General features: G+C 37.7%; 3 protein-coding genes across 3 annotated transcripts; 1 reads left to right on the forward strand and 2 right to left on the reverse strand.

Moving 5' to 3' along the window:
* Positions 1-1,147: 1,147 nt before the first annotated feature.
* Positions 1,148-2,410, reverse strand: LOC148212528 (non-classical arabinogalactan protein 31-like). The gene is made up of 2 exons (XM_088121455.1): positions 1,999-2,410; positions 1,148-1,592 (listed from the first exon to the last, which is right to left on the reverse strand). The coding sequence occupies exons 1-2, from the start codon at positions 2,387-2,389 to the stop codon at positions 1,288-1,290; spliced, it is 696 nt and encodes a 231-aa protein (XP_087977581.1). The 5' UTR covers positions 2,390-2,410; the 3' UTR covers positions 1,148-1,287.
* Positions 2,411-5,480: 3,070 nt separating this feature from the next.
* Positions 5,481-8,522, forward strand: LOC111010663 (serine/threonine/tyrosine-protein kinase HT1). The gene is made up of 4 exons (XM_022284159.2): positions 5,481-5,761; positions 6,084-7,247; positions 7,435-7,890; positions 7,967-8,522. Exons 2-4 carry the CDS (start codon positions 6,519-6,521, stop codon positions 8,249-8,251), a joined length of 1,470 nt encoding a protein of 489 aa, XP_022139851.1. The 5' UTR covers positions 5,481-5,761; positions 6,084-6,518; the 3' UTR covers positions 8,252-8,522.
* Positions 8,523-10,309: 1,787 nt separating this feature from the next.
* Positions 10,310-11,800, reverse strand: LOC148212529 (uncharacterized). Its single transcript, XM_088121353.1, has 3 exons — positions 11,471-11,800; positions 11,027-11,255; positions 10,310-10,890 (listed from the first exon to the last, which is right to left on the reverse strand). Exons 1-3 carry the CDS (start codon positions 11,735-11,737, stop codon positions 10,481-10,483), a joined length of 906 nt encoding a protein of 301 aa, XP_087977479.1. The 5' UTR covers positions 11,738-11,800; the 3' UTR covers positions 10,310-10,480.
* Between the last annotated feature and the right edge of the window lie 1,378 nt (positions 11,801-13,178).

Below are 13,178 nucleotides of genomic sequence, written 5' to 3' on the forward strand. Positions count from 1 at the left end.
TTTTGTTGGCTTTTAATTTAAAAAGAAAAAGATATGGAAAATGAGAAGAGGTGAATGTGAATCCAATTCTGTTGCATTTTTCAATGTTTCTAAGTTGAACTAATAAACAAACGGAGAAGGGACCACCGTTGTTACAGTGCGACAGCTGTTACAGGATTATTATTTTGAGTGCCCATCTGATTCCGCTCCAACGGACAGCCACCGCGACTCGCCGTCTTAATTAAAATGCCCCCGCTCCTCTCGCCTCGCCGGAGCCCCGACATATCTCTCATTGAATAAGTCCCTAAATTACAAAAATATTTCTAAATTTTCGTCGCCATTTTTATGTACCTATAAATTTTTTTTTCTCCGGGTTAGATTACAATTTTGGTGAACTGTAGTTTTCGTGATTTGAGTTTATATTTGATTTAGAATTTATGGTTCTAAAATTTTCAATTTAGTATTTACAAATCTATCAAACTTGTTAGAACCATATTCACAAAAGAAGAGAGAATTTTTGTTTACTTGACCAATTCTGACGGTTGAATGTATTAAAGGTTAAGAAGGGGTAAAAATTATAAGAACCTAAAAACCCTTCAACTGATGAGAAGGCGCTAAGGCGGTATGGAATAAAGGAAGTTACGCCCAAACTATAACATCGGAATTTGTATTTCTAAAACAACGTAATTTGTAATTTACCATTTTTTATTTAAATAAGAAAACAGGGCCTTTGATTTCTTTATTCGTGGACCAATTTCAGATGTGAAGCCTGGTTCAAAGCCCAAGCCCAAGCCCAATCCGTCTCTCTCACATTAGCACTAAGATACTGAACCTCCAACAATAAGTTTTCTTCTGGAACATTTTAAAAAATTATAAATTCGTACGTGAATTTTGAATTTGAATTTTGAAAACCCTGCTCCAAATACTCCGACAGAAACAGCAGAGGGCATAAAGATAGCCCGATTCCCTAGCCTAGGCCCCTACGAAGCACGTCAATCAACACAGCCCTCCGCCACATTTTCTGCCACCTTCCATTTAATTTCCGACCAGCTTTCTTCTCCAACACTCAATAATCTTCCTATCCTCGTTTCTCCAAGATCAATCTTATTTATAATATTTTTTATTTAGTCGTGAAAATTTGGAAAATTGAAATGGGGGACACTGATGGTTGTCGGGTTGAGTCTACAAAAAACTCCACTGGAATTAGAAATCATACAAATGTCACAAGAAGCTAGAAAAAAAAGGTGCAGGAATCCAAAGACAATCATCAAACCCCAGATGCTACAATTACAACATTACCCCCACCGTTCAACGTGCGCAGGTGGGTTCAAATGCCAAGGGCCCAACATTGTAAAGCACGACCGGCTTCTTCTCGGCGTCGGTGAATGCCCTGGCCGGCTTCAAATCCCCACCGTCCACTCCGCCGTTAAGATTAGAGGGGTTCTTACAGCTGGCGTCCGGCGACTCCACCAGGTAAACCTTGCACCGGTGGAATGCGTAGCTGGTCACGTTCTTCGGCGCCGCCACCCGGAAGTAGCCGTTCTTGTCGGTGGTCGCCGTTTCCACGGCCGGAGCGTATTTGGTATTCTTGCACGACACCTTCACTGTAGCACCTGCAACATACACAGTTGGGAAGGACAAAAAAAAGTCATCACTTAGGTTCAGAATCCGACACTTCAGAGCATAAAACGACACAACAGCCATGCGTCTTAAAGGACGATAAAAGGCGATATGCACGCCTTTTCTGACCATACCCAATTTTAGTTTCTAGACAACTGCGCCCGTTTTCGAATTTTGAAAATTTTTTCTAATTAATAGACGTCAAAAGTGCTTGATTATAAGTATGATTCTTCAGCTCAACTCGTTTGGAGTATATTTAATGCGGTAATAATATCCTAATATAGGGGTTTTTAACCCTGCAATTGCAATTCATGCAACATAAAAACAGTGGGAGACAGAGAAACAAATTAGATGAACAGTAAATACAAATCTTAGAGAAAAGAGCAGAACAGAGCAGACCGTAAAGGGGTTTAGCTCCGATAAGGGTGTCGACGCCGGAGTACTTGCAAGACTTGCAATAAACAACGCCTTGAACCTCAACAAAGCTTCTTGGAATGTAGGACGACGGTTTAGGTGGCTGGACCGGCGCCTTGTGAACCGGCGATGGAGGTGGATAAACAGGGGAAGAAGCAGGGGCATAAGGGTGGTGGTGGGGGCTCGGGGACGGGCTCGGCGAGTGGTGGTGGTGGTGTTGGTGGTGGCTCGGGGCGGCTACTGGGTGGTGGCCGTGGTGGTTAGCCGGTGAAGGAGCAGGCGCAGGGCTGCCGTGATACGCGGCAGCTTCGAAGACAGTGAAGCCGCAGCAGAGCAGAAGCACGAGCACTGAGACATTGGCCATAACAGAACCCATTTTGTATATGAGCAAACGTGGAATACTGAAGGACATATATATATCCACTTGGGCGGAGAGTTAATTTTTATTATAAATTTATTTTCTACCTTTTATAATTTAATACTAAGTTATATAGTTCAGTAAAAGTTGTATTGTATTGTATTGTATACTAAGCTAGAGCTACCACTTTAAATTGGATTCGGAAAGCTGGGTTTCAAAAAAATAAGGAGTCAGTTTCACATACCAAATATATAACAATAAGGTCAACAAGATTTCCTAACCATAGTCTAATTAGGCAATGATTAATGGATTTAAAGACAGAAAATGGACAAGTGGGAAGAGATGGTAACATGCAGATGCAGCAAAAAAGCAAGTTTGTGTGAGTTTCACGGAAACCGAATGTTGTGTTGTGTATGATGTTCCAATGCAGTCTCTGTAAAAGGGGCCCTTCATACACATGCATTGGCTCTTTGGTTTTCAAGATCCCAGATTCTCTACATTTCCAAATATACAAATTTTAGTATTGTAGACATTATACTCCAAAATATTTAGTATTTAAATGTATGCGGAGAAAACATATTAGTCTGTCGTTACACATTACAAAATAATATTTAAATCTTAGGTATTATATTCTTCGATATTTAATATCTATACTCATCAAATAATATATACGATTCAAACGGGGGAGCTTATGGCACTCTTCTTTTGCACTCCATTACTTGTGGTTTAATTTTGGCAGTGTTTTTCATCATTTTGATCTTTGAATTATATCTTCAATTTCTTTTATTCACTTCTTAAATCAATGGTCACTAAAGGCTACTATATGATAAAAAATATCACTCTTGTCTTGGCCTACTTGAATTTAAATTGTTCTCCGATTGCATATGAGGAATAATGTGGTTCATGTCTTGAAAATCACTTTGTTTACTGTGCTCCTAAAGCTTCTAAAGGATGATTAATATTTTGTCTGGCTCTTGGTTTTTTGTACTATTTAACATTATCTAGTTACTTTCCATGTGACTTGAACCCAAGACTTCAATGATATTATTTGAGATTCCAAATCATCGAAGCTATCTCTCGAGATCACTCATTTTATACATTTCTTGGACTCATAATGGATGCAACATTTAGCTCACACACAATAGAGCCACAAAAAGGAGGCTTGTAGTTGGAGTCTCTAGGGAGCCAAGGGTCTGAACTCACTGAAAGACTGATATTCTTTCCGAATACTCCATCCTGTAACTCTTTTCAACGAGGCCACGATCCCAAAGAATGCTGCACCGAGCATAATAAGGACCGTTAGCCAACTTTGCCTTCAGAAAATTGCTTGCTTTAAAATATTTGTCCCTGAGAATCCTAGCCTACGAATTTTTTAGAATCCTCCAATTTTTTTGGCCAACATAGTCTGATTAAACATTTTGAGGTCTTTGAAACTCATGCCTCCTAATATTTCCTCGAGCAAAGCCTTTGCCAACTGCGTTTGTGAATCTTCCTCGTCTCAGCATTTGAACCCACCAAAACTTTACGTAAATTCTGTTGATTTCATTACAAAGCCTTTGAGAAAGTTTGAAGCAACTCATTGTGTAGACGAGGATGGCTTGGACAACCACCTTGATAATAACTTCCTTTCCTCCGGTTGAAAAAAGCTTTTCCTTCCCCCTTCAAAGTTTTCCAAACTCTATCTTTAACTGAGCCAAATACAGTGAGCTACAAATACCTTAGCACATATCCTGGCTCGAAATCCATAGGAGGAGGGTCGCATGGTTTGAGGGTTGTCCAGAGTGGCTTAGCTGTATAAGAGGGAGGGAGTTTGATTTAATTGTGTGATGTTTTGTACAGTTTTCCATTAAAAAAAAGTACTATACTTTTATTCGTTTTTTTTAAGTTTGATTAATACGAGGGATTTGAATATTTAATCTCTATACAAGTAAGTAATGATTTGAAACTACGTTCATGTTGACATATATATTTTTATTTTCTTTTGTATCGTGATCTTGATAGAGTTTTTTCTTAGAGAATAACAGAAAAATTAAAAAGGGAATGCAACTAGTTCAATCTAGCTAGAAACACCAATCCCCGTGCAAAAAACCATATTGAAGACTATAGACGAAGGAGATGGTCTTCATTCGGCGTGACATAAAATGGGTTTTGCTAACAATCATTCCCACCAATGATCGATCCTCTTTCATTGACTGAATAATTTCTTTAACAGTCATTTCCTTAGAGAAGATCACATCCTTTGAGCTATCTTCGCATGGGTGCATATGCCTTATATATATGTATATATAGATGTAATAAAGTCATGTGTTAAAGTTAAATCATGTTGGTTGGAGTTAATTATGTACTTTATTAAATTAAATTGGTTTGTAGATCCCAAAATTTAAATAGTTTTCTGCCATATTACGCAAGCCAAAGTCAATGCCTTGGCAATTGAGTTATCGAGATCAATGGTTTCAAATTGCCTCATCAAAAATTAATTAAAGATTATTGCCTTGCCATTCCAAGCTACTCAACGTAGGTGTCACTTAATGCACAAGATCTTTTAAGCAATCCAGATTTCCTAATAATATCCAACTCCGTACACACACAAACAGTGACCAAGCCCATTTCCAGCCCAAAAACAAAACTCAAGCCCAAAAAAGATCCATTTGACGAACTCAAGCGCAAAATTAAAATAACTATAATTTAATAAATGTAAAAATAAATAAATAAATACATTAAAGCTCAGGCGATGATTCGGTTTTACAAAGTGACAAGACCTTTAAGATTTATTTCAATTTCCAATGTCAATTTTAAAGATATTTAAAAAAAAAACACAGCAAAAGAGTGGCAAATGGAGGGTTATGATTGGTTGGCACTTTCTGCCACCTGATTTGAAGGACGCGCGGCGGGGGGCCGTACCAATCAGCAGTGCCACGCTGGATGTCCGGGAAAAGCAAAAGTTTGGCCTTTTGATCTTTATAATTCTCTGCGATTGCGACACGTGGAGCTTTTCGTTCGCTTTTTAGTGAAGAATGGGGCCCGCAGCTCCATTCCGCTGCGCCGCACTGGAACGCCGTTCAAATAGATTTAAAGAAACATAGGCTCCACGGGATGCTCGGAGAACCAACCTCTACTTCTGCGTGCGAACCACACTCGATTTTTTTTTTATTTTAAATTAATATCTGTAATTCCTCAACGAAGAAGGAAAGTGAACAAATGAGATTCCAAATTCACCGATTCCTTATTCAATTATAAAACCGTTTGCTAAGTGCAAAAGTTCCCGGTGATTTTCTTTTCCAGTGTTCGTGGTGTGGTACAAATATGGCCCCAATGCTGCTTCTGCTGGGAGAATAACCCGTTGAAATCTTCCAGATTCTATTGCCAAGAACGAGCGGTGTAATCTCGTGGGTATGCTTCTTTTCTTGTGCTTTTTCTTCTGTTTGCGTCGTTTTGTCTTGCTTACGATTGAATTTGCTGTAGTCGTTGAGTATGCGTTTGATTTTTCTTTGTTTCAAACCCTATAAGGATTATGATGCATTTGAACAGCGGTTGTTGTTGTTTATCTGAACGGACGACTTATGTGATCATACGTTTGTCTGTAGTATGAATGCGATTGAGGATTAGACCTTTTTTTCCTCCCCTGGTGGGCTTGGGAGGAAGGGGTATTATTATTCCATTTGTCTTTTCAATTTGTTTATTGAAGTTCTGCTGTGGGATTTTCCATACCTAGGAGCGCGAGGTGGTTTTGACTTTTGAAGCCCAAAATTGAAGTTTCAAAAGAGGAGGAAAAGATTGTTGGTTTTCAGACACGGTGGAGGAGGGTTCGGCCGCGACCGCGACCGCGACTTAGGGGGCTCCGAGACTGAGATTTCGTCTTGGTGTTTGATGGGATATATTGGGTTCCAAGGGATTTTGGTATTGATGGATATGAGATTATTGGTTGAAACGATCTTGTTCTTGATCGATCTTCATGGGTTTGATTAGCCCTCTCTCAAGTGTCGCTTATTTTTCTTCTTAATCGTTGGTGGAATTTCTCAAATTGGGTTTCTGGAGCTATTGAATTCTAGCCTTATTCTCAGCTGGTGAAGCAGAAGAATAAAAGCAAGAAGGGATTTGGATACGTGATCAATTAGGTTTCTCTGTTTTCAGTCTTTAGAAAAAAAAAATGGAAGATGCTAATTCTTGGTTAAGGAGGACCAAATTTTCTCACACAGTATACTACCGTTTAGACTCCTTAAGATTGGCCTCCATTCCTCTCACCATTCAGCCACCAATCAATTCAGTCGGGCAAACAAAAGTTGTCACAGCTCCTTCTCATCATAGATCTACCCTTCGTTATAACGAGAGCAACAATTTTCTTAACAAGCAGAGGTCTCTGTCTCCGTCTCCACAGACTACACTCTCCGGCGCACTTAAGGATGCACGAACCGATCAGAAGCGATTTGCAACTCCACAGCCTCAGAGGAGAGAATCCATAAAAGAGAAGGGTAAAAGGGTATTCTGTAAAGAAGCTAAGGTGCACAGTTCCTTAAAGGAAGAGAAGTTAAAGAGCCCGCTGAAGCAGCTTGCTTCATTGAAAGGCAGTCCGAAATCCAAATTCATGAAGGAGTCTTCTTGGACCAAGTGTTTTGAGCACAGTGGAGGGAGGGTCACTGCTGTTGAAGCTGTAGATGAATTGTCTGTTGACTTGTCCAAGCTCTTTCTTGGGAATAGATTTGCTTATGGAGCTCATAGTCGGCTTTACCATGGAATTTACTATGATAAAGTTGTTGCTGTCAAGATAATAAATCTACCGGACGACGACGAAAATGGAGATCTTACAGCTCGCTTAACGAAGCAGTTCGGCAGGGAAGTAACCCTTTTATCTCGTCTCCACCATCCCAACGTTATTAAGGTAAACAACTAGCTCCTTTATTTACGACAAATTTACTCTTCTGAGGTTATTTTGCTGAACTTTGATGGTATAAGATTCTAGGGTGGTAATGTTATCTTGAATGTTTGATATGAATTCCTGGTTGCTTTTTGAAAAGAAAAAGAACCTTTCAAATGAGTTAATGTACTGTATTGGCATTGTTTTACAGTTGGTAGCAGCTTGCAGAAAGCCACCCGTTTATTGCATCATCACTGAGTATCTCTCACAGGGTTCCTTAAGGGCATATCTACACAAACTTGAAAACAAATCTCTGCCTCTGAAAAAACTGCTTGCAATCGCCTTGGACATTGCTCGTGGGATGGAATACATACACTCACAAGGCGTTATTCATCGCGACCTTAAACCGGAGAACGTTCTTATCGATCAAGACTTTTGCCTAAAGATTGCGGATTTCGGTATTGCTTGTGAGGAGGCACATTGTGATACACTGGCCAATGACCCCGGAACTTATCGTTGGATGGCCCCAGAGATGATCAAACGTAAACCTTATGGACGAAAGGTTGATCTCTACAGCTTTGGGCTTATCTTGTGGGAACTTGTGGCTGGAACAGTCCCTTATGAGGACATGACTCCCATCCAAGCCGCTTATGCAGTTGTAAATAAGGTAACTTGTTGTTTCATACCATCTTTCCTAACCAACTTATACATTCACATCTAAAATACTGTTGCTGTTTTGTCAGAACATTAGACCAGCTATCCCGAGGGAGTGTCCACCGGTGCTGCGGGCGTTGATCGAGCAATGCTGGTCGGAGCAATCGGAAAAGAGGCCGGAGTTTTGGCAGGTGGTGAAGGTACTAGAGCAACTTGAGAGTTCAGTTGGGGGAGGAGATGGTACATTGATGAGTGTTGAGCAGCAGCCAAGTTGGGAAGATCACAAGAAAGGGCTAAAGCATTGGATGCAAAAGCTAGGGCCTCAGCATTCTCAGACTTCTTCTCACATCTCCAAATCATCTAAATTCATATGATTCTTTCTCTGCCTTTTTTTTTTTTCTGTTGATAAGGTCACATTCACATTCGCTAACCAGGTTCAATGTAGATAAAAGAAACACTTCATTTGTTTTTGTTTCTAACAATTCACGTGACTGCAATGAGTGTAGTACGTTTCTGAAGGGGAAAAAAATATCAAACGCTTCAAAATTTTTCCTTGTGCAATCTGTAGACTAACCCCAAATGTTCTTTTAGATAAAAAAAATTACCCATGAAGTTAATAAAGATTCAGTCAATTATTGAAGTTAATTCTCTCATTGCTTGAGGACATCTTCACTTGTCAATAAACTATTTTGTGTAAGCTGCCGTTAGATGTGATGGATGGTTAAGATATTGAAAAAAAGGGGGAAAAAAACGTTATCTTGAACTCATCTGATGCAACAAAACACCAAGTAGCCAAATAGAACATATCATCTACTATTCCAAAATATATAGCCGGCGTTATTTGACCCCAAATTTGAATTCAAACACTCAATGCCAAATATCTTAAATCACGTTCTGAATCCAACCCCCTCAATCAAAAACGGCCACGGAATCAAGCAACAATCGCCATAAATGAATTGAAGCAACACAAGGAAAGAAAGGCCAAATGGTAATGTTTAATATCGTTTTGGTTAAAAATGAGAATAATTAACAAAATACAGAAGCAAAGTAAGCATAATTTAACAGTAATTGACATGTATTTCAAACCAAGAAATTATGAGTTTGATTTTCCACCTTCCCACGTGTTGTACTAAAAAAAAGACGGATATGTTATCCAACAACCCATAAATAAACTTAGGTCAATAAATAAAATCTATCTAAGTTCATCATGATTGAGCTCGAAGCCAAATTGTCCAATCATTATTATTACGAAATTAATTGAGAAAATTTCTAGTACAAATGAGAATATAATACTCATTTTATTCACTGTTTGTTACGTCAACATCATATTAAAAATGATGTGGGATCTGCTAATATTAAAAAATATTTATAAAGATAAAATTATAGTACGAAATATGAAAAAGGGAGGAATATCCATAATATTTCTAGACATCAACCCGTTATTTATTATTATATTGCTCTAAGATAATTTTCAAATTTTATTTCAATCAACAAATAACTTTTTTTTTTTAAACTAATCAACAAATAACTTACTACCTAAGGCTCAGTTTACTTGAAATTGGAATCTTGGATTGAGAATCAAAATCTTTCACTCGGGAAGAATGCAATCAATTGGTGGACCAACTTCAAACTTTGTAATCACTCTCCCTACCTAAAAGTGAGTTCTCCCGCAACATTTAAAGCAAGATACCTTAATTAGTACAACAAGTGGAGGACGGGGAATCAAAGTTATGACCTATTGGTCAGAGACCAATATCATTTACTACTAAGCTCAATGTTGGTGCCAAATTACTTTTTAATATTTAGCAAATACAAAATAAAAATGATAAAACATAATGACGATTTTATTGCTTAATTCGAGGTCTATTACAATAATGTTAAAAGATCAATTATTAACAATAATCTATCCTCTAATTAATTACAAATTTTAGCATTCTATCATTTGATAATTTTTCTGCCAGACAATGATCAATCGCATCTTATAAGTTTTGTTATTTATTTGTATATTTATTGATAAAGTTATAAGTTTTATTATTATTGTTGGTGCATGCTATTTTTAAATTACAAATGGAAATTATATAATTGTTAATCAAGATGATATATTGTAGTGCATAAATATTAAACTAGCATAGTAAAGACATCTAACTTCTCTTTCTCCAGTAAAAAAACTTAAAAAGTATAAAAAATTAACCGCTGAGATATATTTCACGTTACTTTTCCAAACCAAACAAACAAAAAGGACGAATAGATGGGGAAAAGCCAAAGCTGAACTCAGTAGAATTTCAGAGAAGCAGTCCAGAATCTGGACTAAGAGATCAGAACCAAATAAAGACATGTTTCTCTCTCGTTTATTTATTTTTTACTAATATTTTAAATAATGTATTCCAATTTGAATTAGGATGAAATGAAACCTATCTGTTTCTTCAACTAAATTATTAAAAAAAAAAGTGCATTTCATTTACAGAAATATTTTATACAATACCAATAAATATCAAAGTTTTCAAGTAATAATCAACCATTAAAACTCGAATGGCCAACCAGAAAAAAAAAAAAAAGGAAAAAAGAAAAAGACAAATGTAGAATTAGTTAATGTTATGATGAGATCAGACAACTTCAACAGCCGTCCGATTGGGCAATTTGTCGAGCAAATCAACGGTGAGCATTGAAGCCGTTGGCTTGGAAACGAGGCGAGCTGGCGAAGAAAGAAGAGGCATTGACATGGTTCTTTCACACGCGCTCAGCCATTTGGCTTGCATATATCTCTGCTTCCGCCATGGCCCCAAATGCATCTTCTTCTCCTTCATGCACTTCTTCGCGCCGCCGCACACCACCTTCGTCACCGCCGCAAGTTTCTCCACTTTCCCCACGAATATCTCCGGCAGCCGCCGCACAAGGCGGTTGTACTCCTCGCTCCCTCTCGCCATCTCAAACTCCGCCCTGAAGTTCAGCTCTATTATGAACCGAACCTCCCCTTTCTTCGAATTATGTACCACATCCAAAAACGTGTGTTCCCCTGTCACCACCAAAACAAAATATCAATAAATAAATAAAGTCTCTTTCTTTAATAATCTTTTACATACAAATTTTAAATTCTGCCCCCTAGCTATATTGTAAAATTAATAATTTAATTTCTTTGTTTAATTGATTACCTGAGGGTATATGCTGCGAGCTTCTCCACTTGGTCTTGCAAACGGCACTATCGTAGCCGGCGTTCCGAAGCCGGCCGGAAACCTCCCTCATCAGGCAGCTCCGGCAGCCGCTCATTGACAGTACCGATCTCCCACACCCACAGCCTCCTCCGGTTGCCTGTATTTCTTTAACCGCTTCTTTTGTAGCATTTCTGATCTTTGATTCTAGAGAGTTTGTCCGACACATTGTCTGCAAATGCTAACAGTGGTGTTAGATATCCAATATATGAATTAAATTGATCTAACGTAACTCTATTTATTATGATTTCGGCTTCGTAGAATTATCCAAACAACCCATATACACTCTATTGAAATTAACTTCAAACTTAAATCCCCATCTTCTCTATTGAATTAAAATAATTTTTAATGAACTATAACTAAGTCAACCAATTTCAACTTAATTACTTGTAAGATCTGGTTCTGGGTCTCCCAAAATGTCTTGCTCTCTTCCACGCTCTCACTGTTCTCTTTTTCTTCGTCTTGTTCATCAAACGCCGTCGTCTCACTCTCTTGGCTCTCGCAGCTGCTCCCAAATCCATACGCCGGCAACTCCTCGCCGTCGTCCAGAAACCCAAAAACCATGTCGGAAAAGCTAGACCCCAGCCGTCTCGAAACTCCGAAACCCGGGAAATTCCGTCCGGCCGCCGGAGTTTTGGCCGCAGCGCCTGCCATTTCAAATTACCGCGCTGTGAAACTTTTCACAGAGAATGTTGTGGTGGGTGTGGAATCAATTGGAAGACTCCGGGTTTTATATACCAAATATTCGGATCAAAGGCGGGCCTACTAGAATCCGGTGGATAAAACAGCGCACCGCGCACACGTGGGTTCCACGCGGATGACGTGGCGTCATCTTATTGGTGAAAATGGATCGATCTGGTAAATGGGTTCTTGTAGACTTTTATAGACCAGACAGCGAGGATCCACGTCACTTATGGCAGATGCAATAATGCCGATCCATTTAATCAACCTAATGTGGATATGCTCGAATATCCACATATCACTTTTTTATTTTTTTTTCTCAATTATTCATTTTTGATAATGCTTCAACAAAAATTCTATACCATGAGCCTGTGAATATAATTAATAATTCTCTAAATTTCATATTTCACGTGGGGAGCTCTCTTTTTTCTGTTCTGTATTTTTAAAATTTTCGCTAGTGAAAAACTACGTAGATTTCATGATATATAAAGTTAAATAATATAAAGCCCAGTATTAATGATTGAACAATCTTTTACATTGGCTTCTTCATTTTTATGTTAAAGTGCATGTGTGTGCTTAGATTATAAATTTTTTATTCAAAAGGTTTCCAATCTTTAGAGATTTATTGAAAGATAACAAATTTATTAAGCAAAGTCAGAGTTAATTTCAGTATTATTATCATTTATATGCAAAAGTCTTGCTTTTAATAATCATTAATTAAGATTCGATTATTTCATACACATGAACTAATGAAAAAAGATATTAACAAAAGCTTTTTTATTTATTAAACTTCCAAACAACTCATGACTAATGGGACCAATATGTGTGAACAATATTTTCTAAATATATGTGTACTTATGTTTGGTTGTTAATTGATGGGACACTTATTATTTTCGTTTGATGGTGCATTTTTTCGAATCTCCAAGATGAAGGCTTATATCAAATAACAATTAATTTTCTCAATTATTTCACAAAATTAAATAAAGTTTGTTTGTCCTTGTAGGACAACATATTTGGAGATGGAAATGGAAATTGAACCTCCGACCTCAAGCAAATGAGTAAGATGTCTAAATCAGTGAATTATGTTTGGCAAAGTTTATTACAATTTTTTTTTCAACCACAACCATTAATATTAAATAGTGATTAAGATTTTACAATTTTTTTAGTACAACATCCTGGAGAGGAGATTCGAACTCACAACTTTTTGGTTGGAGGTATATGTCAATTACCGTTAAGCTATGCTCGTTTTGACAATACAATTTAACTAATACATACATTAATAACTTTTATAAAAATTGTAGTTTCAAAAATATATAAATATGATTCGGGTAACCATAGTTCAAATGGCTTAGACACTTATATCCTACAAAAAGGTAATGCGTTCGAATACCCACCCTCATTTATTTTAGTAATA

The sequence above is a fragment of the Momordica charantia genome (genome assembly GCF_013281855.1).
Source record: "Momordica charantia cultivar OHB3-1 chromosome 3 unlocalized genomic scaffold, Mcharantia_2.0 BLBB01000003.1, whole genome shotgun sequence".
NCBI lineage: Eukaryota > Viridiplantae > Streptophyta > Magnoliopsida > Cucurbitales > Cucurbitaceae > Momordica > Momordica charantia.